This window comes from Engystomops pustulosus, chromosome 1, assembly GCF_040894005.1.
Source record: "Engystomops pustulosus chromosome 1, aEngPut4.maternal, whole genome shotgun sequence".
Lineage (NCBI taxonomy): Eukaryota > Metazoa > Chordata > Amphibia > Anura > Leptodactylidae > Engystomops > Engystomops pustulosus.
The window spans coordinates 42,842,723-42,869,905 of NC_092411.1; the positions used below are offsets into that span (position 1 = coordinate 42,842,723).

Sequence of the window (27,183 nt, forward strand, 5' to 3'; positions counted from 1 at the left end):
ACATATCCATAGCAAAGGCTGAAGTGGCAAAATTCAGTAGGGGTTGGATTTCTATTAGGCAATAACTCAGTGTCATCTCATCTGGCATAGTACTGTGCTTCCTTTGATACTTGGCTAGAAAATAGCCATAGGAGAATACAAACAGCTTCTTGAAGCCTACAGTAGCGTTCTATATATTTGATTTCTGGTTGATCTGCTGGTGACTGTAGTTTCTGCAGTGCATGTACTTGCCAATTCTGAGCAATTTGTAGTGGGACTTGCGACCGCTGTGTTCTGCGCTTAGTGGCGCACATATCCATAGCAAAGGCCGAAGTGGCAAAATTCAGTAGGGGTTGGATTTCTATTAGGCAATAACTCAGTGTCATCTCATCTGGCATAGTACTGTGCTTCCTTTGATACTTGGCTAGAAAATAGCCATAGGAGAATACAAACAGCTTCTTGAAGCCTACAGTAGCGTTCTATATATTTGATTTCTGGTTGATCTGCTGGTGACTGTAGTTTCTGCAGTGCATGTACTTGCCAATTCTGAGCAATTTGTAGTGGGACTTGCGACCGCTGTGTTCTGCGCTTAGTGGCGCACATATCCATAGCAAAGGCTGAAGTGGCAAAATTCAGTAGGGGTTGGATTTCTATTAGGCAATAACTCAGTGTCATCTCATCTGGCATAGTACTGTGCTTCCTTTGATACTTGGCTAGAAAATAGCCATAGCAATAGGATAGCATTGTTTGGTTTTAAAAACTCAAAAAAAAACAAAAAACACAAAAAAAAAAAAAAAAACACAAAAAAAAACAAAAAAAAGTAAAAAAAAAAATAAAGTTATAACTCTCATTTTAAAAATGTTTAACCCGAGGGCTAGGGGTAGAGGACGAGGGCGGGGACGTGGGCGTCCAACTACTGCAGGGGTCAGAGGCCGTGGTCCTGGGCGGGGTGAGACACCACCTGCTGATGAGGGAGCAGGGGAACGCCGCAGAGCTACACTCCCTAGGTTCATGTCTGAAGTTACTGGGACTCGTGGTAGAGCACTGTTGAGGCCAGAACAGTGCGAACAGGTGATGTCGTGGATTGCTGACAATGCTTCGAGCAATTTGTCCACCACCAGTCAGTCTTCCACGCAGTCCACCCATGTCACCGAAATCGCCACTCCTCCAGCTCCTGCACCTCAGCCTCCTCCCCCCCAGTCTGCCCCCTCCCAGGAAAATTTGGCATTTGAACCGGCATACTCTGAGGAACTGTTTTCTGGACCCTTCCCACAGTCACAAACCACTTGTCCGGTTGCTGCTGAGCAATTTTCCGATGCCCAGGTTTTCCACCAGTCACAGTCTGTGGGTGATGATGACCTTCTTGACGTAGTGGAAGTGTGTAAAGAGGTGTCCGACGATGAGGAGACACGGTTGTCAGACAGTGGGGAAGTTGTTGTCAGGGCAGGAAGTCCGAGGGGGGAGCAGACTGAGGGATCGGAGGATGATGAGGTGACAGACCCAAGCTGGGTTGAGAGGCCGGGTGAACACAGTGCTTCTGAGACGGAGGAGAGTCCTCGACCTGAACAGGTTGGAAGAGGCAGTGGTGGGGCCAGACGGAGAGGCAGGGCCAGAGCTGGTGCATCAGCGCCACTGTCAACTAGTGAAGCTCCCGTGGTGAGGGCTCTTGCGGCGAGGGCTAGATCTTCAGAAGTGTGGAGGTTCTTTAAGGAAACACCGGATGACCGACGGACTGTGGTGTGCAACATTTGCCAAACCAGGCTCAGCAGGGGTTCCACCACTACTAGCTTAACTACCACCAGTATGCGCAGGCATATGAATGCTAAGCACCCCACTCAGTGGCAACAAGCCCGTTCACCTCCGGCCGTGCACACCACTGCTCCTTCCCCTGTGTCAGCTGCTAGTCAGCCCCCTGCCCAGGACCCTGCCACAAAAACCCCATCGTCGCCTCCACGATCCTCCACAGCATCCACCAGCGTTCAGCTCTCCATACCCCAGACGCTGGAGCGGAAACGCAAATATAGTGCAACCCACCCGCACGCCCAAGCCCTTAATGTGCACATCTCCAGATTGCTTAGCCTGGAGATGCTGCCCTATAGGCTAGTAGAGACCGAGGCCTTTCGCAACCTCATGGCGGCGGCCGCCCCTCGGTATTCGGTCCCCAGCCGCCACTACTTTTCCCGATGTGCCGTCCCAGCCCTGCACCAGCACGTGTCAGACAACATCATCCGTGCCCTGACCAACGCCGTTTCTGACAAGGTCCACCTGACCACGGACACGTGGACGAGTGCTGCCGGGCAGGGCCACTATATATCGCTGACGGCACATTGGGTTAACTTGGTGGAGGCTGGGACCGAGTCTGACCCTGGGGCTGCTCATATACTGCCGACGCCGAGGATTGCGGGGCCTACCTCGGTCCAGGTGTTTCAGGCCTACTATGCCTCCTCCTCCTCCCACCCCTCCTCCACCTCCTCCTCCGAACTACCATCCGTGGGCACGGCGCCATCAGTCGGTAGCTCTAGGCACAGCAGCAGTGCCGTCGCTAAGCGACAGCAGGCGGTGCTCAAACTGCTGAGCCTAGGCGACAAAAGGCACACCGCCCAAGAGCTATTACAGGGCATCACGGCGCAGACTGATCTGTGGCTGGCACCGCTGAACCTCAAGCCGGGAATGGTTGTGTGTGACAACGGCCGTAACCTGGTGGCGGCTCTGCAACTCGGCAGACTGACACATGTGCCATGCCTGGCCCATGTGTTAAATCTGATAGTGCAGCGTTTCCTCAAGACATACCCCAATCTGTCTGATTTGCTCACGAAGGTGCGCCGCATCTGTGCGCATTTCAGGAAGTCCAGCCCAGATGCTGCCACTCTCAGGGCAGCGCAGCGCCGCCTCCAACTGCCCGCTCACCGACTGTTGTGCGACGTGCCCACGAGGTGGAATTCAACACTGACCATGTTATCCAGAGTTTACCAGCAGCGCAGAGCGATTGTAGACTGCCAGATGTCAACTTCCACCAGAACTGGTAGTCAGGTCAGTCAGCTTCCTCAAGTCTACAATGAGGAGTGGACGTGGATGTCTGATATCTGTCAGGTGCTGAGTAACTTTGAGGAGTCAACACAGATGGTCAGTGGCGATGCCGCCATCATCAGCCTCACCATCCCGCTGCTTGGCCTGTTGAAAAACTCTCTGGTCAGCATGAAGTCGGAAGCTTTGCGCTCGTCACAAGAGACGGGGGAAGAATATTCCCTTGTTGATAGCCAAAGCACCCTGAGGTCTGTTTCTCAGCGCATATCGGAGGAGGTGGAGGTGGAGGAGGATGAGGAGGAAGAGGAGGAGAATGTTGGCGAGACACAAGAGGGGACCATTGTTGAGTCCTTCACTGTTCAGCGTGTATGGGCAGAAGAAGAGGAGTTGGAGGAGTTGGAGGAGGAGGAAATGGACAGTCAGGCCAGTGAGGGGAGTGAATTCTTACGCGTTGGTACTCTGGCGCATATGGCAGATTTCATGCTAGGCTGCCTATCCCGTGACCCTCGCGTTCAAAGAATTTATTCCAGCACCGATTACTGGGTGTTCACTCTCCTGGACCCACGGTACAAGCAAAATCTTCCCACTCTCATCCCTGGAGAGGAAAGGAGTGTGAGAATGCATGAATACCAGCAGGCCCTGGTGCACAAGCTGAAACAGTATTTCCCTTCTGACAGCGCTAGCGGCAGAGTGCGTAGTTCTGCGGGACAAGTAGCGAGGGAGAGTAGGCGAGCAGGCAGCTTGTCCAGCACTGGCAAGGGTACGCTTTACAAGGCTTTTGCCAGCTTTATGTCACCCCAGCAAGACACTGTCACCTGTCCCCAGTCTCGGCAGAGTAGGGCTGATCTTTACAGAAAGATGGTGAGGGAGTACGTAGCTGACCATACCATCGTCCTAAATGATCACACAGCTCCCTACAACTACTGGGTTTCAAAGCTGGACATGTGGCACGAACTGGCGCTGTACGCCTTGGAGGTTCTTGCCTGCCCTGCCGCTAGCGTCTTGTCCGAGCGGGTTTTCAGTGCAGCTGGTGGCATCATCACCGATAAGCGTACACGCCTGTCGACTGACAGCGCTGACAGGCTGACGCTTATTAAAATGAATAAAGGCTGGATTTCTCAGAATTTCCAATCTCCACCAGGTGAAGGAAGCTCAACCTGAATAATTGATCCACTCCTCCTCCTCCTCCTCATTTTCCTCCTTCTCCTCCTCTTTGTACAGTAAAGCAGAGGAAAATGGCTATTTTTTGACAGGGCCCACTGGCTCTTGCTATAGTACTTCATGCATTTAATTTTTCTGGAGGGCCACCTACCCGGTCCTCTGTTTGAAACAATTTTTGTGAGTGCCACATACAGGCACTCAATCTATTCCATTTTTCTGGAGGGCCACCTACCCGGTCCTCTGTTTTAAAAAATTTTTGGGACTGCCACATACAGGCACTCAATCTATTCCATTTTACTGGAGGGCCACCTACCTGCTCCTCTGGTTTGAAACATTTTTGGGACTGCCACATACAGGCACTCAATCTATTCCATTTTACTGGAGGGCCACCTACCTGCTCCTCTGGTTTGAAACATTTTTGGGACTGCCACATACAGGCACTCAATCTATTCCATTTTACTGGAGGGCCACCTACCTGCTCCTCTGGTTTGAAACATTTTTGGGACTGCCACATACAGGCACTCAATCTATTCCATTTTACTGCAGGGCCACCTACCTGCTCCTCTGGTTTGAACAATTTTTGGGACTGCCACATACAGGCACTCAATCTATTCCATTTTACTGCAGGGCCACCTACCTGCTCCTCTGGTTTGAACAATTTTTGGGACTGCCACATACAGGCACTCAATCTATTCCATTTTACTGCAGGGCCACCTACCTGCTCCTCTGGTTTGAAAAATGTTTGGGACTGCCACATACAGGCACTATCCAAATTAAATTGTCTCCATAGCAGCCTCCACACGTTGTCTCCATTGCTACCTCCAAAAGTCGTCCATATAGCTGCCTCCATACATCGTCCCTTTATCAAACGAGGTGTGTCAGGCAGAAATTTGGGTTGTTTTCATGGATTCCACATCAAAGTTGTTAACTTTGTCGCCACCCTGCTGTGTAATCCCCAAAATATACTGGCAAACTTTTACCATTTAGGGATATTATTTCAGCGCTTCTTGCGCATCTGTTTACATTCCCCTCACCCGGCATATCCTAAACTTATAAGAACGCTACTACACTTGATCTTATACAAAAGGTTCTTAGAAGTGCTGTTTGGGGAGTAGCCTAGAGACAGGGGCTTGGATTGGCGAAAGCTCGCCTGGCAGCGGAACGCCAGCTCCATGCGCATCATGCGCTTCTTGCGCATCTGTTTACATTCCCCTCACCCGCCATATCCCAAACTTATGAGAACGCTACTACACTTAACTTGGTGCAGGCTGGGACCGAGTCTGACCCTGGGGCTGGTCATATACTGCCGACGCAGAGAATTGCGGGGCCTACCTCGGTCCAGGTCTCAAAGGCCTACTATACCTCCTCCCACCCCTCCTCCACCTCCTCCTCCTCCGAATTACCATCCGTGGGCATGGCGCCATCAGTCGGTAGCTCTAGGCACAGCAGCAGTGCCGTTGCTAAGCGACAGCAGGCGGTGCTGAAACTGCTGAGCCTAGGCGATAAAAGGCACACCGCCCAAGAGCTATTACAGGGCATTCCACATCAAAGTTGTTAACTTTGTCGCCACCCTGCTGTGTAATCCCCAAAATATACTTGCAAACTTTTACCATTTAGGGATATTATTTCAGCGCTTCTTGCGCATCTGTTTACATTCCCCTCACCCGGCATATCCTAAACTTATAAGAACGCTACTACACTTGATCTTATACAAAAGGTTCTTAGAAGTGCTGTTTGGGGAGTAGCCTAGAGACAGGGGCTTGGATTGGCGAAAGCTCGCCTGGCAGCGGAACGCCAGCTCCATGCGCATCATGCGCTTCTTGCGCATCTGTTTACATTCCCCTCACCCGCCATATCCCAAACTTATGAGAACGCTACTACACTTAACTTGGTGCAGGCTGGGACCGAGTCTGACCCTGGGGCTGGTCATATACTGCCGACGCAGAGAATTGCGGGGCCTACCTCGGTCCAGGTCTCAAAGGCCTACTATACCTCCTCCCACCCCTCCTCCACCTCCTCCTCCTCCGAATTACCATCCGTGGGCATGGCGCCATCAGTCGGTAGCTCTAGGCACAGCAGCAGTGCCGTTGCTAAGCGACAGCAGGCGGTGCTGAAACTGCTGAGCCTAGGCGATAAAAGGCACACCGCCCAAGAGCTATTACAGGGCATTCCACATCAAAGTTGTTAACTTTGTCGCCACCCTGCTGTGTAATCCCCAAAATATACTTGCAAACTTTTACCATTTAGGGATATTATTTCAGCGCTTCTTGCGCATCTGTTTACATTCCCCTCACCCGGCATATCCTAAACTTATAAGAACGCTACTACACTTGATCTTATACAAAAGGTTCTTAGAAGTGCTGTTTGGGGAGTAGCCTAGAGACAGGGGCTTGGATTGGCGAAAGCTCGCCTGGCAGCGGAGCGCCAGCTCCATGCCAAGATCCAACTAACATAGTTTTAACTGCAGCACCTTTAATCTACTACTAGTTCACTGCCTCCATACATGGTCCCCTTATCAAACGAGCTGTGTCAGGCAGAATTTTGGGTTGTTTTCATGGCTTCCATGTTAACTTTGTCGCCACCCTGCTGTGTAATCCACAAAATATACTGGCAAACTTTTATCATGTACCGATATTATTTGAGCGCTTCTTGCTCACCTCCTTTGGTTCCTCTCTGCTACCCATTGGTTTGAAGCCTGAGTCCATTTAGGGTATGTTGCCATGCCTGCCGCTGCTGCCGCTGCCTCTGCATGCCGTCCCCTATAGTGTCAGGGTCAATTATTGGATGTTTTAGATGCTATCTAGCTTCATTCTGTCACTCTGTCATGGCCATGCTGTTGCCCATAATTTTGGCATAATGGTGCGATTATGCAGCCTCAGAGGCATCCATGCATGCTGCCCCTGCTGTTTCCTGTCCATTTCCGTGGTGTTTCCATCCTTTTCTGAGGTTCCCAGGTGTTTGGCCAAGCTTCCCTGTGCAGAGCCTTGGTCCCCTTGAAAAATGCTCGAGTCTCCCATTGACTTCAATGGGGTTCGTTATTCGAGACGAGCACTCGAGCATCGGGAAAAGTTCGTCTCGAATAACGAGTACCCGAGCATTTTAGTGTTCGCTCATCTCTATTAAATATATAACATATTATATAATATATCATAGAGTAAAGAAGTTAGCCTCAGTTATTCTCTATCCATAGGAAAGGAGATAACTATGCAATTGACAGGAGTTTTGACTGCTGGCCCAAGTCTTGGGTACATCTCTTATACACCTCACTCCACTGGAGAAGCTCGAGTAGGGTATCACCCCAATCAATAGTAATTAGATAACTCGGCACTCTTCATGCTAAATTCTTGTTTTATTTCATCACAAACAATCCATATAATTTCTTTGACGTTTCGGTTAAATTATGACCTTCCTCAGAAAACGGATTGCTGGATGGTAAGGGTATAAAGATAAGATGGTCCGTAGCCATGCCGGTATATAGTGTCTGGAGTCTTTTGCGGAGCTCATCGCATGTGGAAGAACGCAAGTCTTGGAGACCTGTGTCTCAAATTCTTCTAGCCTTAGCATGATGGTAGTACCATCAGTCAAATGTACACATATGCTATTTGAAATCATTATTCTGGCAGCATATTATGAATAATGGCAAATTGTGTACTGGGAGATACCTCTAATCTGTATGCAATATTTAGCATTTTGCAATTCAGCAATACTGACTCCATCATTGAGGTGCTGAGTATCAACACTGTTTTTGACCTGTTGATGTCATGGACCAGTTGTGGGTGCCAGAGTAGGCACTCAGAGCCATCTCTTAGGGCAGTGATGGCGAACCTTTTAGATCACGTGTGCCCAAATTTCAACCAAAAGCCACTTCTATATGGCAAAGTGCCAACACAGCAATTTAGACAGTAATTTATTGCTGAGGAAACCAAGGCAGTTGAATGGAGGAGGACAAATTTGGGCTATTGCAGCTTCTGTCCAGGGTCCCTTTGTACAGGAAGAATTGTTGGCCCAGAATTCTTTGAGCTCTATCTGGTGGACTCTATATTGGGGTGATGGCCTGGGTGCCCACAGAGAGGGCTCCGAGTGCCGCCTCTGGCACCGGTGCCATAGGTTCGCCACCACTGTCTTAGGGTATACAAGTGATATTCCCCCAGCGTAAAGTTTGCCTTCGAGGAATTTTAAAGTCACATATCTTTGTCTCTCTCAGACTGCAAGAAAAGTCAGGGGGCTCGGAGAGGGTCAAATTTTCATTGGAGCTCCTGCCCTGGGTCCTGAGATTCTCTCTATTTATTGGAGTTAATTGTACAGTTAATGCCCCTATGAGTACCCTGATTACCCAAATTATGCTACCTCATAGGTACCCACCACTGCCAGATGTGCTACATTTTTTTCCAAATCGATGTTGCTGAAAATGTTGTCTAAATGAATTTTTTCCTAATTTTGTAAAAAACTTTAAAATTATGTTTTTACTATATAGATCATAACAGAAGCCAAAAATGACATGGTACAATAACGGAAACCAAAGAAAAACATCAATTGAAATGGAGGGGCAATTTAATGGAACTTTTATCATTATAAATATAAGATTTGTCCAAAACTAATCAGAAAATATTAAGATTTAATTTGGTGCTTGAAAATTGCAAGATTCATAGCAAATCCAAGCATTAACAGATAGATTTGTTCATAACATTACATTACTTAATTCTATCTTTGTCTTACAGAGGTGAGCCAGGGAGATATGGTGATTTCTTCAAAGATACCAAGACTGGCTCTAGAATCTGGGGATCAGTATTTTTAAGGATTTCAAGAGATTCCTGGAAATTATGTATTAGGTAAAACAGAACAGATATGTCAGTCAGCTAATGGTTCAGCATTACCCTGACAATTAAACAGGCAGACATATGTCTAGAAGCCAAGCAGAAGGAACAATCAGCAAGGAAGACGTAAATTTCAGATATTATTGTCACAGACAATTCCTTATGATCAAAAGGAAACTGAAATTGAATCACAGTAATTGTAAGTGTTGGGATTTCAACAAGCAGATGGCACCGATAGCGAGAACAAGGGAATACCTAATATAGATAGACTGAAAAAAGTGGTACAGTAACTGATTATTAAAATTTATTCAGAAGAAAAATGTGAGTAATTTGTATATGAAAAGAAATAAAGACTACAATGGACAAACTGTAATGTGTAAATCATTAACCCGGTGGGTGGTCGATAGCTGTCAATCACTTATGAATCCACCACCATAATGATTGACTAAATAAATGACTAGTTCTCCTGAATCTTTTCCTACAAATGTAAGTACTCGAGTAAGTACCTTATATACTGTACCTTATGTAAGTACCTTATATACTCGAGTATAAGCCTAGTTTTTCAGCACAAAAAATTTGCTGAAAAACCCAAACTCAGCTTATACTCGAGTCAAAAAAATAAATAAATCAAAACTCGCCTTTCTGGCGGCACCCGTAGATCTTCTGTGCGATCCATCCGGTATTGTTGTGCTGCACGACGGGGAAGGGGGGGGCTATATACACTGGGGCAGGGGCTGGCAGGCTATATACACTGGGGCAGTGGTTGGCAAGCTATATACTGGAGAGGCTGTGACTAATGCATTTCCCACCCTCGGCTTATACTCGAGTCAATAGGTTTTCCCAGTTTTTTGTGGTAAAATTAGGGGCCTCGGCTTATACTCGGGTCGGCTTATACTTGAGTATATACGGTATATATATATATATATATATGTATATATATATATATATATGTATATATATATATATTCCTCCTACAACAAATCAGGACACCCACAATTATCTTCACAGTCTGGGAGGCTTAGATCATTCATTTTTTGGGCGGTGCAAAACAGCCGCCACAATCCTTGTCCCTCTTTGTCCCGTATTGTGACACATATGAGATTTAATAACTACAGATAATTATCCATTTTCATTGTCTTAATGGAACATTGACTTGGTTGCACACAGTTTGTCTTTATTTACCCCATAAAACAATGAATTTTGTAATAAAAACATCTTACCTGAATCCAAGGCCATCGGTCATTTTCTGCTGAAGTCCACGCATTAACAAGACCCTTTTTATTTAGTCTTGCAAAATATGGGTACCACTTTTGTAATCCAAAAAGAGCCCTGTGAGTTGAGGATGCTGTTATCTGTTGGTTGGAGATGATTCCCCCTTCTATTCCCAGAGGACCAGAGCATCCTAAAAAATAAGTAGGACAAGAAACAATAAATTTAAATCTGTTTACTTCTGAATTAATAGTAAAGCATAACTTATTTTTATAGGTTATTATTCCTTAAAATTACGTAAAATTAAAAAAAAACAAGATGGTTTTGTTTAGAAATAGGCATATTTAAGACTCACTAAATCTGGGTCTATTAACAAACACCCTGTTAAAGCCTTTATAATTACCAGACACGGAAAGTGCATGGTTTTGCAGATTTCTGAGTCTAATAAATGTGAGTTAATAAATGTATTTTGTAATTAGATTTCAGTTCTGATTTACAATTTCATTTATAACAATAATAATAACAGCATTTTCCATTTGAAGAGTTTTCCAATTTTTGATGACAAGTTCATGTTAATGCATGGCGTGTTTTACTACACATTATAATTTACACAAATGACATACATAAATTAACATAAATGTTAACATTGATACAACTGGCTTATTCATATTAATGAAAAATTAAAAAACCAGAGTACATTTTTTTCTGAATAAGATTTTAAATCACTAATGTCTAAAACAGGGTTAGCAGCAAGCGGCGTTTATAGATTATCCATAGGACATACCACAGATATTGAACTTTGAGGGTCAGACCCCTGGGCTCAAAACGTAAGCATGCATATTACTATTTAAAGAGTAGCTGTTCATGCAGGGCCATTTATGTCCATTACTGTCTATTAAACATTAAAGGAAACCTACCACTTTCGATGGTGGGTATAAGCTGCAAATGCCGGGTAGCAGCTCAGGGTGAGCTGGTGCCGGCGCTTATTTTAGTTATGTTATTAAATAGATGCAAAGCGTTTAAACACTTTATTAATCTTTATACAGGAAGTGGCTGCACCGGGCCGTGCACGCGACCACTTTGTGCTCCTGAATAGGAAGTGGTCATTCGCATGGTGTGCCGAGCGAGGAACACGGTGCGGTGCAGCTACTTGTATATAAAGATTAATAAAGCGTTTAAACGCTTTACATCGGTTTAATAACATAATGAAAATAAGCGCCGGCACCAGCTCACCCTGAGCTGGTGCACGCTATTTACAGCTTATAACCACCATCAGAAGTGGTAGGTTTCCTTTAAAGGAAACCTTCCATAAGGAATCTACCTCCTGCCAGCCTCAGCTCTAATATTTAATTTACGAGTCCTGTAACCTTATCTAATTGTCTAAAAACTTTATCCAAGTAATATGTAAATTACCTGCAGAGACTACTGGGGCATGGCCCAGCCATGCCAAGGGCCGGGAGTTAAGGCCAGTAGTCAAAAGCCTTAGCAGTGCCAACTCCTTCCTCATCCTCTGCACGCTCCTCTTATTGCTTGTGTGGGAGGGGAAGAACCAGACACACCATTGACTTCTATACAGTTCTCCCCAGATTTCATAGAGTTAGTGTTTATCCTTGTTATTATAGCCTGATGAAGTGTCCAGTGCAGACACAAAACGAGTAGCTTAATCTTAAAATCACGTTTTTATATTTTGTTACCTTTTATCTAATCTATAAATAAAAGTTGGATGTTACTTTTGGAATGGAATTCCTGTCCTGTTGCTGTTCCTAGGCGCCAGAACAATGTCTAGATGATATTGAGCCTGTTTGGCAAGTGATTCCCTCAATAAAACAGCCGTTCCATAGGGATCCATCCGGGACAAGGTGATGGGACAACAGCATTTGAGAGTTGTTCCTCCACTAGCACAACAATATAAGGTGAGTAGCCCTTAAACATTTTTGGAACAATGTTTTCCACAAAGAAGCGCTTTGGCTTTTTCCTTTTAATCTCCTCAGATGGCTAAACCATCAAGGGTAATATTCTGTAGGTTAATGTTTAGCCTCCTTCCCTTATCTCTACATTGTGTAACATACGCCAGATACACTGCTTACTATAGGATAAAGAAGAAACTAAAAAAATATACAGAAAAACTCCCTTAATGAATTACAAGAGTGAAATGTATATTACAAAAATGTAACATTATCACCAGCATTATTAATTTCTGAAAAATGCTTTCATGGTTTAGTAATGGATAAATTGTGTTTGGACCCCATTGATTCAGCCATATGACATAAGTGAACATTTTTCAACATTGCAACAAAATAATAATTTAATCTTTTTGCTAGAAAATTAATTGTACACATTCCAAACAACCTTTGGTAGCTAATCCATAAAAATACCTTTAAGACTGCCAGTTGTAGATTCCATGGAAATACGCTGCCCATAAATGCGATATAAATGTTTGGCAGCCAACTTTTATGCCAACAGTAAATAGTCTAGATTACTCCTATGAGCATGCATAGGCCAGATGTGCACTAAAGCAGCAGGTGATAAGTGTTTTCAGACACCTGTGGCACTTATTATATCGCACCCATGTTTTCCCAATATCAAATGCCAGGAATGCATCTGGGTGCCAATAATATTTAAAATATTTCTGTTGGCCTGTGTGCAAAATGTAAGAAATATGGCAACAGAAATCTAATATCAATGTTATCTAGCTACATAAATCTTACTTGAAGTTACACTTGATGGCTTACTCCATTATTGTATGTTTTGTTATTTCCCAAATCCACACTGAATCTACAAGAGCAGCATTCTCTGGAGGGATGGTTTGGAGAAGTGGTCCCAAATTTTATTTATGAAATCTAAGTGTACTCTAATCCAAAAATTCTGCTATGACTCTATGTAAGTAAACCCAAGCATAGGTTGAAGATGTGATAGGTTTTCCTCTAGACATCAATGTTGACCTACCTCAACTATATTTCTTTGCCCACCCCCTAAAATGCTATGGTCCCACCACCATTAATCTAAAACAATTGCACATTTACTTCTATTGCATCACAAACTATAAATGTGTTCCTCTTTACCCAACCTCTACATACATGCTTTTCAGGAAGAACTATTATCTTGTGGCAAGTTAACAGAAAGTGATATACTCACTATCCTATTGATATGTATATCGGGCTACCTTGTGGGGGTTTCTACCAGTGGTGTAACTTTAAGTTTATGGGCCTGAGAGCAAAGTCTGTGCCAAGCCCCCGACTATGATGTATGGTTTATTGTACTAGCCTTCTTATATGGGAAAGTCAGACCTTTTTGGTCCTGTAAGTCACTTGGGCCCGGTTGCGACCACACCATCTGCACCCACTCAAGTTATGCCCCTGTTTTCTACAGAAGGTGTGACTTGCATCTTATTGTGTTAAAACAGTATAAAGAGAAAATGTGCTCATTAATGAAACTGAAGATCTGCTAAGGATGGACATATCTGTATTCGGCACAGGACTGAAAGGTCAATCCATAAAAAGTAGACATAAGTAATCAATTATTGACTTAGAGGCTGTCTTTAGTTGCCTGTTGAGCCTTAAAATGATGGAACAGTTTGGAAGTAAGGATAGACTTCTTACAATGCAACTGCATAAACCATCCCTTCTTGATGCCTTGCAGATATAGTTGGGATTTGAGTTAGGACACCAATATATACATCAAGGGGAATGTATTAATGGACTCATGGACCAGCCTTGATAAAGTTGAAATCTCTGCTGCATAGCCAGCAGAATTTCTTCCCATATGCTTCTTTCAGGCCAAGTGGATGAAAAGGGGCATTGAGTGGGGTTTACTTGACCAGAGATTGGGCTAGTATGGGTTGGGACACGAATGCTTCTGTACTAGCTATAGCCTGTGCAGTTCCTGGGGAAGGTTATATCGCAATTCTGTCGGGTGCTGGTCAGAGCCTCCTGGAATTTATACAGCATGACCAAAGAGAAATATATACCAAAATAATAATGCCAATATTATCTCTTTCTGAATTAACAGGGTTTTCCTAGATTTTTATATTGTTCACCTATCTTTAGCAGAGGGCATCACTTTTACATCTGAAGGGGCCAGACTTCCCATTGGTCAAGTGATAGAAAGGACCACAGCTACCTGCATCATTTTTAAACATGATAAAGTTGCCCAAAAAGTTTTATTTCCAGCTTTTTTACTGTACTCTAAAATTATAAGCATCTGCGTATCACTTCTAAAGACCCAAAGATCTATCTGTTGCACAAAGACATATTCATTGTGGCTAAGACTACATGTAGAAGCAAAAGATATACTATTATCATAGCGTTATGAATAGAAAAGAAAACATTCTCTTTGCTTGCACTTAAAAGGTTAAGAATAAAATCTAAACTTAGATCAAAAGGTCAGTGCTAGTGTTGTTGGTGGGTTACAAGTTAAGAATTGAGAGATTAGACACACACTGTCACAAAAAATGTACTTTCTTCATACGGTATTAAATTGAAAAGATGTTATTTAATGTAAGGTGAACCAGTGGTTGTTCTATGGTAAAAGTAATGAAAGGAAAATATATTCAGTAGCTGTAAAAGTGCACAGTACAAATCTTTGAGGCCAACATCCAGCAGGAATCTTTATCTTCTTTATCAAACCTCCAACCCTGCCTAGATAATAAAATATATATATTGAGAAAAGTCATGTATTAAAGTAAAGGGAGAGAATTTAATTAAGTGTTTTAAAGGGGTTTTGGTCTAGCTGGAAACCTACTTGTCTTAAATTAAAACCAGCAGCTCACCACCAACTCACTGTGGCACTCCATCCAGTGGTGCCTCACCTGCCGCTCGTGTTTACAATCAAAATTGTGGGATTTCTGTGACTCCTGCAGACATTCACTGCCCTCAGTGGTCGCATGTGGAAGAACAGTGATATATTTACAGGGATGTCCCAGTTCTTCCACAAGTGCCCACTGAAGCCACTGATTGGCCATAGTGGTCATGGAATACTTACCTCTTCTGCTCCATAATGGCTGAAAACAGAGTGAACAAGAGTAGTATCGCTGGATCAGAACACTAAAAGTAGGTGAGTATGCATAGTCTTTTGTATATTTTACACCCTCATCAGACACCAAAGAGTTTTTCCATTTACTCCTGAAAACCACTTTAAATGTCTACACACATCTAATCTTGTGTATTTTTGTAGAAAGGACTACCTAACTATGCATTTAGAAGTAGGCACAATCTTTGTGTATGTCAATTGTAAAAGCATTCTGCAGATTAAGTAATGTAATATTAAACAAACAAAGAAAACTGTCACAGGAAATGTGAACCCAATTTTCTTTCAAAGGTTTTTAAAGTGAGCTATAAAGTGCCATAACCTGTAATAATCAGATACATCTGTATACCCAATTACAGAAAGAAATCCTCCTTTTCCACTTATTCCTGTGGCCCCCACACTGATCCAAATTCATCTTGAAAGAAGCAGATATGGGACTAGTTTTTAGGTTTAGTCAGGTATCAGTTTACAGCTTTGGACCATAACAGTCTATGGAGAGGGGAGGATGAGGAAAAGGAGAGGGACATTACTAGCTCTAGTAAGTGCTAGATTCACAGCAGCCATGCTTGGTACCACGTGTTATGTATTCTAATCTGGTACTCTTTTATTTTTTGTTACTACTGTAGAAATAAGAGAGTTAACCAGGGTAAGTACAATATCTTATTGAGTAACCATCATTTCAGATATTTTTTGATATTGTTAGTGGAGGGGATAGGAGTGCTGTGAACTTTTTTCTAATATACTTCATTAAGAAATTTTCTTTATTTTGTAAGAAAAAAAAGTGGCAATTTATCATACGACGGCACTGGTGTACCATTGTGTGATGGCTCCTCTGCTTCTTCAGTACAGCTGAATACATCAAGAGGCTCCGGCAGGGTCCTGTGCAGCATTTATCTGGCAGGACCTGGCATAGAAATAAACACGGCCGGCACATTTACAAACTTCATGCAGGCTGCGCCCACCAAAAATCGCAAGTGCTCACTATAAGCGAGCAATTGCACATTTGCAATTATTTCAGGGCTTCTGAACCACGTCAGTGGTGTAGAAGCCCTGAAATTATGATAAATAATAAATCCCCCCATAGACTGCAAAGTGCCCCATAGTTACAATGTTACTTCTACGTTGCTATGGAAAATCAGGATTGACGATGTCTCTGTGGCACTTCCGGTAGGTCAGGAAGCTCAGCACTAACCTGTGGTCATTACTGTTTGCACAACCCTCTGTGAACATCACTTCTATGTCACTGGGTGGAGAGGCAGGCAAATTTGCCTACATCAATAAGAGCAGAAAGTTCTTGTTTGGGTCTTGTTAATAGAACTTCTCCTCAGTAAAGATGAGTGGACCCAAACTTTAGAGCCGCCAGTCATGCACCTTTATGCCTCTAGCAACTAGGCATGGCTGTGATTGACCAGGTGTATCCATCAGGTGTCCTCCTTGCCTAGTTGCTATGGCCTTAAAGCTGCCTGATCGACTGCACTGCATCAGGCAAATATTTTATTACTTTTTAACGAGTGAGAGTCGAATTTCTAAGATTCCCAGAATCTTCTCTGCATAGTGGTGCCTCCTGATCCCAACTGTGCAACAATGAATGGTGTCCTCCAGCAGTTCCCTGTACAGCAAGTACTCAGGGTACTACACTACATGGAAAAACTAGCACCATGTTTCCTTCATTCTACACATTACAGGGGTTCCAGTGATCCCCTTTTTCACAGCTTCCAAAACACACATCCTGTGTGTATGTATATGTGGGGGAGTGTATGGAAAACTCAACCATCTTATTTGAGTGTATCGATTTTTTTGTATGCCCGACTTCCTGCTTCATGCTATCCTTATTTGCAATTTTTGAGGTCTCCTGTAATATTGTACTAATTTTCTGGATATTGTTTATTTTCCGACACATTGATGCCATCTATAAATCATCTACCATTTCCCATGGACATTTATCAGTTTAGTCTTTGTAAATTCTCTTTTTCATCTAGACTTTTTGAAACACCAATTTATGGGTGGGTGCAAGGCAATATAAGATGAGGCAAAATATCCAAAGACAAAATAATTTTTTTTTTAATATTCTATTTTTTGGGGTATTATTTACTGCTTCGAGTGCTGCTTATTTTTTCTTTGGATACTCTTTTATCATTTATAAATTAATTACAGTAATAAGATTTTTTTGGATATGATTTAGTGGGGCCCTATAGCCTTTCATCGGTTTTCTAACAATGACGTTCGGTAAAGAATGTGACTATAACATCTCACATTGAATAACATTGATGCTCCACAGTATCGGTGTGAAAACGGAAGTAATTACAGTGAGGCTTTGATGAGAGATAAGATCTGAATGGGTAACAGCTTCATTGTGCTCTCCCTGGTTAATTGGTTATTGATTTATTTTGTAGCAGGACATGTAAAAAGTAAAATCATTGATCTCTTGTAGAATTTATAGGTTCTCGGCTGTATTATGATCACATGCATGAGAGGCACAGTAATCAGATACAATCATAAAAATGAGGTGCACATCAACCTGACAAAATTATATTGATTTTAACTAAAAAAAGAATTGTATACAAAATACAACTAGAAATGTATAGACAAGATGTCTCTGCTTAAACACTATGAAGTCCATTGAACAGCACTCAGCTGTGTCCATATATATGGTATTAGTGGTATTTTGTTTACTGGTCAGTAAATATTACAGAAGTTTTCCAAACTAAAGCAGTAATGGCTCCCATACCCCACTGGATCGTATCCAGCACTAGACTCAATTTATCTTAATATATAGAAGTTCATAGGATAAGACCATTCACAATTATATCAATGCCAAAATTCACATATTTATCAGGATTTAAAATGTTTTCATGGGGGTCTACTGATCTCTGGGATCATTTAAAAAATATTGACCTCATGCACGTTGCCTATGTATAATAATTATATCTTCTTTTTAGGCAAAGGGGCAAGTGGGTCTTCACTATCAATTTGGATCAAGGGAGAAGCAGCATTATATTTCTGATCCATTTCATAGGTCGCAAACAAGTAGCGCAAAAGACTGTGTTGGCTGCAGACTTTGTGTAGCTATGGAGCCATTGAGCTCCGAGCCACTCAAACTCATTTGCATAACAGTTAAAGCCTTTTTCTGTAGAAACAAGGGCAAAACAAGCTAAAAGAAGAGCAGATCCTACCGTGGGGAGGGCGGGGGGCACACCCCAGCATGTAAGTGTGCTTAGTTCACAATCATGGATCCTAGTGGTAGATTTCCTTTAAAGTAAAATATATACACATGTATCCATTGGATTGGACACGGAAGTTAAAATGATCCCTTGCTCCTGCTCTATAACACACTGGGTACATTTACTAAGGGTCTGTTGGATGCATTTCCATCGGGTTTCCCGAATTTTTCCGATTTGCCCTGAATTGCACAAGGGTTTTTAGCGCACGTGATCAGATTGTGGCCCATCGGCGCCAGCTTTCATGTGACACAAAACGGGGGGCGGCCGTCACACAACCCGACTGATCTGGACAAACCGTGGAATTTAACTTTCAAAATTGTGTCATAACATCAGCACTTACATGCACCGGGAAGAAGATGGTGAACTCCGGCGGACCTGGGCGGAGAAGCAACACATGCAGGAAATTGCACGCACAATATTAGTGAATACCGGCAACTCCGAATCCTCGTCTGACATTCTGGCAGCGTCAGCGGGACGGGTAAGTAAATGTGCCCCAATGTCTACATATATAATAGTTATATAAAAGTTCACTGTCTGCTAACTGCCAGATTGTAAAGATGTGAAGTTCTCCATAGCTACATTACCTGGATGTAAGATCAGCCATGCACTCAGTATAATACCATTATATGGAGCGATTACTGATGATAAAGTTCCTCAATGTGTTAAACGAATGACCTGAAAAAGTGGGGGCTCATTAAATAAAGATTACATTTAATGAGGTTTTCCAGTACAGAATACAAAGGACACTTTCAGATAACTAATACAGATTGTTGAAGTACTTGTCATGTTCTTGGTTGTGTTCTACAGATCTTCCCGAAAGCCAAACATTTCAGGACTTTTTTTTTTTGCTTGTGTTGTCAAGGTGATGAGTTTTATTGGAAGGACAACTATGTTTCAGGGTAGGAAAGAGAGAACACTTTATCCATTCTACCATAGTTATTTTTTATCTACTCTCATAAATTATATGAGAAATAGCCTCGCCGCTAGTACAGTATCTGACAAGATCGCACTCATCAAGAAGATATGTCAATGTTCATCATGATCCTCACTAAGGGGAATAACCTTACAAATGACACAGGAAAATCCAACTTCATCAATAAACTTTTATAAACATTAACAAATGTCAAAGTTTTAGTATCTTTATAGCAAATGGGACTGTATAGTGTGATACAAGTATCTACATTCACTGCAAACATCAAGAATAAGAGTAAAATATTGCTTAAAAATGAATTTTAAAAATTTAGGAAAACACAAATGTGTCTTTTGCCTCTTATGTTGGATGGGTATGTACAGATATGTGGGTTAAAGATATGAGCAGCTTTTCAGAATAACATACTTTTGTATTTCTCTGTCCTAACTATAAGCAAAGGAACTTGCTGACATAATTGTATGTACAAAAATTCTGAAGTTCTGTCTTATTTGTACTAAACATCGGAAATGAATAATGGACATCTCTACAGCTTGCTGCACTATACTAAGCAAAGAAAATTTTGGAAATAAAATATGCAACTTTTAGATGGAAGTACATGTGTAACAGCTTGGCGTTGCAGCTCAGCCCCATTCACTTCCACAGGACAAATTTGCAAACAGGCCAAATGAGAGATGATCAACATGTTAATACTAGCCTATGATGTGGAAACGGCAACGGATGACGATCAATGGGGGTGCCACTGACACCTACCAATTTCGAGAAAAGGGGATCAATCTTTTTTTTTTTAAATAGAGCAAATAGTCTGTTGTACCTCTGTCATACCCTGAGATGAAGAGAGCAGCCAGCTCAAGCAGTGTGATCCGTGGGAGTCCCATCACTGAGACACTCAATGATCAGCAGGTTAGCCCCTATAATGTGGGTAGGGGATAACTTGTTTTTCACTGGAGTACCCTTTTAAGAAATGCTGTAGAAGACATGGATACAATTATTTTTAAATTTTCCATTGCTCTGGCACATTTTTACTAATTGATATACCTTTCTATATTTACCCATTTATTTTAGATCTTGCCAGAGGGAGCACACACCAGTATGTCAATATGCTTGGTTTACAATACTTCATCCTGATGGTAGATGTTCTTTAAGGGTAGGATAAAAAATAAATGGGTAAAATATAATACAGTAGATTAATTAGATTAATTAAAAATATGGCAGAGCAATGAAATAAATAAATGAATATATGGTATCCAAGTCTTCTAAGGCATTTCTTAAAGGGGTACAAACAAGTTATCCTCTATCTACGGGATAGGGGCTAACCTGCTGATCAGTGGGGGTCTCAATGATGGGACTCCCAAAGATCACGGTGCATGCGCTGGTTGCTCTCTTCGTCTCAGGGTATGACAAGGTACATGAACTCTGGGGGTCCTATCAATAAGACCTCCACTGATCAGCAAGTTATCCTTTTGATAGGGGCTAATTTGTTTGTCAATAGAGAACCCCTTTAACTATTTTAGACATTTTCTTCTACAAGGGGCAGTAAATGGTTTAGATGCTTCCAATAAAGAAGCATTATTCTGAAAAAGTCCTGTGAGAAACACATACCTTATGGGAAAAAGCATAAAAGGAACAAGAAAAACCCTATGTGGCTAACTAGTCTTGTAAGGAAAGCAATAAGCGAGAAAGATAAAGCATTTAAGGTGCTAAAACGTGAAGGTAGTGATGAGGCATTACAGGATTATAGAGAGAAAAATAAATCCTGTAAAAAGCAGATAAAGGCCGCAAAAATAGAGACTGAGAGAAATATTGCCAGGGAGAGCAAAAATAATCCCAAATTATTTTTCAAGTATATAAATGATAAGAAACTAAAAACAGAGAGTGTGGGTCCCCTTAGAAATAACATGGGGGTCATGGTGGAAGGAGATGAGGAAAGGGCCAATCTACTGAATGTCGCCTTCTCAACTGTCTTTACCCAGGAAAATCCCCTGGTGGAAGACACAATGAGGAATAATGTTAATTCTTTTTATAATGTCAACAGTTTAACCCAGGAAGAGGTACGGCGCCGCCTCGCAACCACTAAGATAGATAAATCACCTGGGCCAGATGGCATACACCCCCGGGTTCTGCATGAATTATGTACCGTGATAGACAGACCGTTATTTTTAATATTTGAAGATTCACTGAGGACTGGTTATGTTCCACAGGAATGGTGCATAGCAAATGTGGTACCAATATATAAAAAAGGATCAAATAGCGATCCTGGAAACTACAGACCCGTAAGTCTAACTGCTGTGGTGGGGAAAATATTTGAGGGGTTTATTAGAGATGCTATCCTGGAGTATCTCACTGTGCACAACCTTATAACCCAGCGTCAGCATGGGTTTATGAGAGATCGGTCCTGTCAGACTAATCTGATTGGTTTCTACGAGGAGGTAAGTTCAAGACTGGATCTGGGGGACGCTGTGGATGTTGTATATCTGGACTTCTCAAAGGCATTTGACACCGTGCCACATAAAAGGTTGGTATATAAAATGAGACTGCTGGGAATAGGAGAAAATCTGTGTATCTGGGTAAGTAATTGGCTTAGTGATAGAAAACAGAGGGTGGTCATTAATGGCACATTCTCAGATTGGGTTGATGTTACCAGTGGAGTGCCACAGGGGTCAGTATTGGGGCCACTTCTTTTTAATATTTTTATTAATGACCTTGTAGTGGGTTTACACAGTCAAGTTTCAATATTTGCAGATGATACTAAGCTGTGTAAAGTAATAAATACTGAGGTCGATAGTTTAGCATTACAGAGGGATTTGTGGAAGCTTGAGGGATGGGCAGAGAAATGGTTGATGAGGTTTAATGTAGATAAATGTAAAGTTATGCACTTGGGCCATGGAAACAAAAAGTATAATTATGTTCTAAACGGTCATTTACTTAGTAAAACTGAAGCTGAAAAGGACTTGGGCGTATTGGTGGATGGTAAACTTAATTTTAGTGACCAGAGCCAGGCGGCTGCTGCTAAAGCAAATAAAATAATGGGATGTATCAAGAGAGGAATAGATTCTCATGATAAAGACATAGTTTTGCCCTTATACAAATCCCTGGTCAGACCACACATGGAATATTGTGTACAGTTTTGGGCACCAGTGTATAAAAAGTATATAATAGAGCTGGAACGGGTGCAGAGGAGAGCAACCAGGATTATTAGGGGAATGGGGGGACTAGAATACACTGACAGATTACAAAATTTGGGATTATTCAGTTTAGAAAAAAGACGACTGAGGGGAGACCTCATTACAATGTACAAATACCTGAATGGACAGTACAAGGATCTCTCCAAAGATCTTTTTATACCTAGGCCTGTGACCAGGACAAGGGGGCATCCTCTACGCCTAGAGGAGAGGCAATTTTACCATCACCATAGACAAAGGTTCTTTACTGTAAGAGCAGTGAGACTATGGAACTCTCTGCCGCAGGAGGTTGTTATGGCCGACTCTATGTACATGTTCAAGAGAGGCCTGGATGACTTTCTGGAGAGAAAAAATATCACGGGTTATGGGGATAAAACATTTATTTAATTCTTGAAGGATGGACTTGATGGACTTGCGTCTCCTTCCAGCCTTATATACTATGATACTATGATACTATGAAAGAGGCAGAGTTTAAGATGCAACACAATTTACTGGAAACTGAGTCAAAATGTTGCATAATTTTTTGCCAACTAATAAATTGTTTATACTAAGACAGTCACTATGAAAAATCTGTTAATAATTAACATTTGCCCAGAATAAGTTTCAATGTCTAATCTATGGTACATTGCATCTGCCCTGATATAACTGGCATTTGTAACAATCCGTCAAATGATTTATTATTTTCATTAGATCTTAGTGATAATTTACTTTCCACACAACTGTTTATCTTTATCACCAGAACAGTATTTCATACCTTATATATAGTCATGTATGTGAAGGAAAGTGGGGGAACATGTAATTTTAATTATCACTTGAGTGACCTCTTCCGCAATGTGAAAAAAAGCAATATGACATAAAGCTGGCACACGCATCAGTTTAATTAAAATATATGGATCACCTTTTTAAGATACTAGAAATATAATAATTGTGGGATTTAAGGTTAAGAACACAAACTTTTTAATAAAGATTTGAGTTTAAAACAGAAGGAAGGAAAGAGTTAAAACATGACACTTGTCCCCAGGGGATTTCGGTGTAGAACTCAATTCTTCACATCATATTTATATGCTTGATTTTATTGTTTTTTGGTTATGGACTAAATGTTACATTACGCTTAGAGGTGTTCAGCCAACCATTGTTCGCAATAAAGAGACTATTACCCTTTTAGAATAGATCACTGTATCGTAGTGTAACATTAGATTTTCTGTTTGACGGACTAGAAACTTTATTGTTTTTGTGTTGTTTAAAGTACACGGCTGCACATGTGTGCACACTAACACAAGGGCAAAAAAAACACCTTCTGAATGATTTATTCAAGGATATCCATTTTATCACACTCACATTGACTCACATTATTGGAAAGAAATTGGAACCCCTTTAACTGAACCAGTCATCAGAAACTGACCTAATATTGCACTGCTAGAATGATGGCAAGCAGCTGAAAGCCTTCCAGATGATGTTGTTTTCATGACCCTGGGTGGTGACATCATCCAGAAAATCAACTTTGAAGTGAGATGTAAATCAGTTGTATAAAGTCAAGGAGGCAGAGATTTTAAAACTGAAGTCAAGCTCTCTCTTCCTCAGAAAGCCCTTTACTGTAATTGATGATCCTACATCCAGAGACATCACAAACCAGATCTCCTGAAGTCTGATGCATGATGTCAATCACAGAATAGGAGAAGGTTTTCAGGGCTCCCAACCTTGACTTCAATTTTAAACTCTCCCCCTCCCTGACTTTATATAACCAATTTACTTATCTACTGACCCCTGAGGAAGTCGCAGTTTGCGACGGAACGCGTGGGGCATCTCTATACATTGCATTATATTTATCTAGCCTTTTGCCTCCATTGACCTTTGTTCCTTCATGTGGTAACTATACTACAGCAAAGTGCTTTATCCTTATAGGTTGTGCCATTCATTGTTTATCTACCTCATGGTGCTATACTTTTTCACTTTCTTTAACAACTTCCTTGTGCACAAATTGCTGTTTACTATTGGGAGCTTGTGGCAATATTTATTTATTGGATATCAATTTTTGCAATGTATTGTATCCACTTATTAGGGTTTGATACAGAGGTCTTTCTCATATGTACTCTTGTACTTTTTAGATGTTTTTAATCTTGTTTTGTTTGGTACTATATCATGTAACATAATAAAATTTTGTACATAGTTTTTTGGCCATTATACACACTTCTTTCTTGTCTTTTCTTTGATTCATATTCAGTGTGTGGGCCATGTTATATTATGAATCAAATTAGCTTATATTGAGCAGTGCCAGGTTTTTTCTAGCATTTGAGACCTCCCTGACTTTATATAACCAATTTACTTCTAACCACAAAGTTGATTTTCTGGATCATGCCACCACCATGGGCCATAAAAGAAAAAAACTTGAAGGTGTTACGCTGTTTGAAAATATGCTGGTACCGGTTTATTAGGCCATTTGCTTATGTCGGGTTCCCTTTAAAGGAAATCTTTTGCCTGATTCATACCTTATAAAGCGGTATCAATGCCTTAATCCACTTTGTACCCTGATGTAGGAACCGGCCTTGTTATATTTTTTATGTTCTCCTTTTCCTAAAGAAGATGCTTTAAAATATGCTAATAAACCTCTTTTTTTAGGAAAAGGAGAACATAAAACTAGTACAAGACCAGACCCTGCATTAGTGTACAAAACGGATTCAGTTGGTCAAGTTATGAATCAGATGGTAAATTTCCTTTAAAAGAGATATTCCAGTTTCTATTTTAAATGTTTTTTCTTATGCAATGGGAAATCATACAATGTTTGAATATATACTGTATGTGTATAATAATCATTTCACATCCATTTATTATAATATTGCAATGGATCCCTTGCTGCACAATAAAACAGTACTACCCATGGACTGATTTAGGGACTCGTTTTATATTCTATATATTGAAAAAGAAAAGAAAATCAGCATGATATTGTCTCATTTTCATACATGATATTATTTATGTTATGTTATTAGTATAGCTCCGTCCTAAACAAAGGACTTTGATTCCTAGAAGTCTGTAAAAAAAAATTGTTTGTAAAAGAAAAAAAAAAAACGTTTACATGAATAATTTAAAAAATGTGTATTCTAATTATGGATCATTGGTAGGATTTTCACATGGTACCAAGACAGGACTAGCATTTCTTTTAAACTCCATTTTTATAGTTTTAATTTTATATAAAACCCAAATAAATGTACACTCAAATAATAAAACCCTCAAAACAATCTCATACATGCATACATTGTTTAAAGCAATGGTCAGCATTTATGCATTGTGTGCCCTGCCATTAGCTGGTGCATGAACTCAATTTAAAGGGGATGTCCATTTTTTAATTAAATCAAATTGATTGAGTAATGAAAGGTTATAGAATTTTCCAATATAGTTTCTTTATCATTCTTTACTGTTCTAGATCTCTGGAGGCTTTGTTGTTTACCTCCTGTGGATAAATACTAGTCCCAGGTCATGCGATGTCATACAGGTGCATGACTTTGAATGTAATCAGAGGTGTGTGGTATAACGAGTGCACATGTATGACACCACATGACCAGGGACCAGATTTTATCCACAGTATAATTTTAACTCTACTGAAACTACATATAAATTTTTTTAGAGCTTCAAAAACCACAGGAAATAAAAGTCTACGGAAGATATGTTCCATAAATATAGAGTGGGAATGTTCACAACTATCAAATCAATTCTTTCAATTTTTTGGCAACAGTTTTCATATTTCAGGAACATCCCTAGTAGCTTGGAACCTAATAATTTATGCCGGTGCTTATTACACATATCACAATTTGTACTACAACTGAAAACCATGGATATTTCACATTCTTCACACATCACTAAATATCCAGATGTATTTAACCTATCACTGCTACTTTTCATACTGCTGTTATTTGTACTTTATAATTTCTGCAATAATTTATTGTCTTATACACCTTATGATTGTTATAACAATGACACATGATTGTGTTCTATATTACATTACCCTATGGTTTTAAAATGAGTGTTTATTATTTAAAGGACCTGTCTCAAGATTTTGACCACCCTGACTAATAATGCCTGCTGACAAAAGATTACAAGTCCTCCCCATATCACCATATAAGCTGTCAGTGAGGCACTGTACCTTAATTACAGCAGTTTTTTTCTGATATGCAAATTAGCTTTTCTGACTCATGTCTGGTATTTGTGACTCTTCTCTCTTCCAGGCTGCCAGTGAAGCAAACCACATTATTCTGACTGACAGCTCTGTGTCTCTTCAAATTATTGCCCTGCCTCCTTGTACTTAAGGACCATCTGCTAACATTCAAGTACAGACATATAAAGCTCTATTGTCATTTTTTTACACAGTGCCTTGTTGTACGTTTGTGACATGGGAACAGTGACATAATCACAGGTCCTTTAGACTACTAAGAATAGCAAACTGTACACCATGTGTGTGATGACATAAAATCACAGCAGCCTTCATGGAGGATGGAGAGGAATAGAAGTCCATGGAGGCTGCTATGACTTCATGTGGTCAGATACATGCATGAGGTGCCGTTTGCTATTATTAAGAGGCTAAAGTACCTGAGATGATGTCAACCTGGTTACAAGACATGAACTGTAACCAGTAAGGAGGCATAAAGCAT

General features: G+C 41.2%; 1 protein-coding gene across 3 annotated transcripts in view; it reads right to left on the bottom strand.

Annotated features, from left to right (window-relative positions):
- Nucleotides 1-27,183, bottom strand: part of EDIL3 (EGF like repeats and discoidin domains 3) — a 424,437-nt gene that overhangs the window by 143,372 nt on the left and 253,882 nt on the right. For all 3 annotated transcript variants that reach the window (XM_072139426.1, XM_072139425.1, XM_072139424.1), the window contains exon 6: nucleotides 10,199-10,380. In XM_072139426.1, coding sequence (XP_071995527.1) covers nucleotides 10,199-10,380 — 182 coding nt within the window. The remainder of the gene's footprint in view (nucleotides 1-10,198; nucleotides 10,381-27,183) is intronic.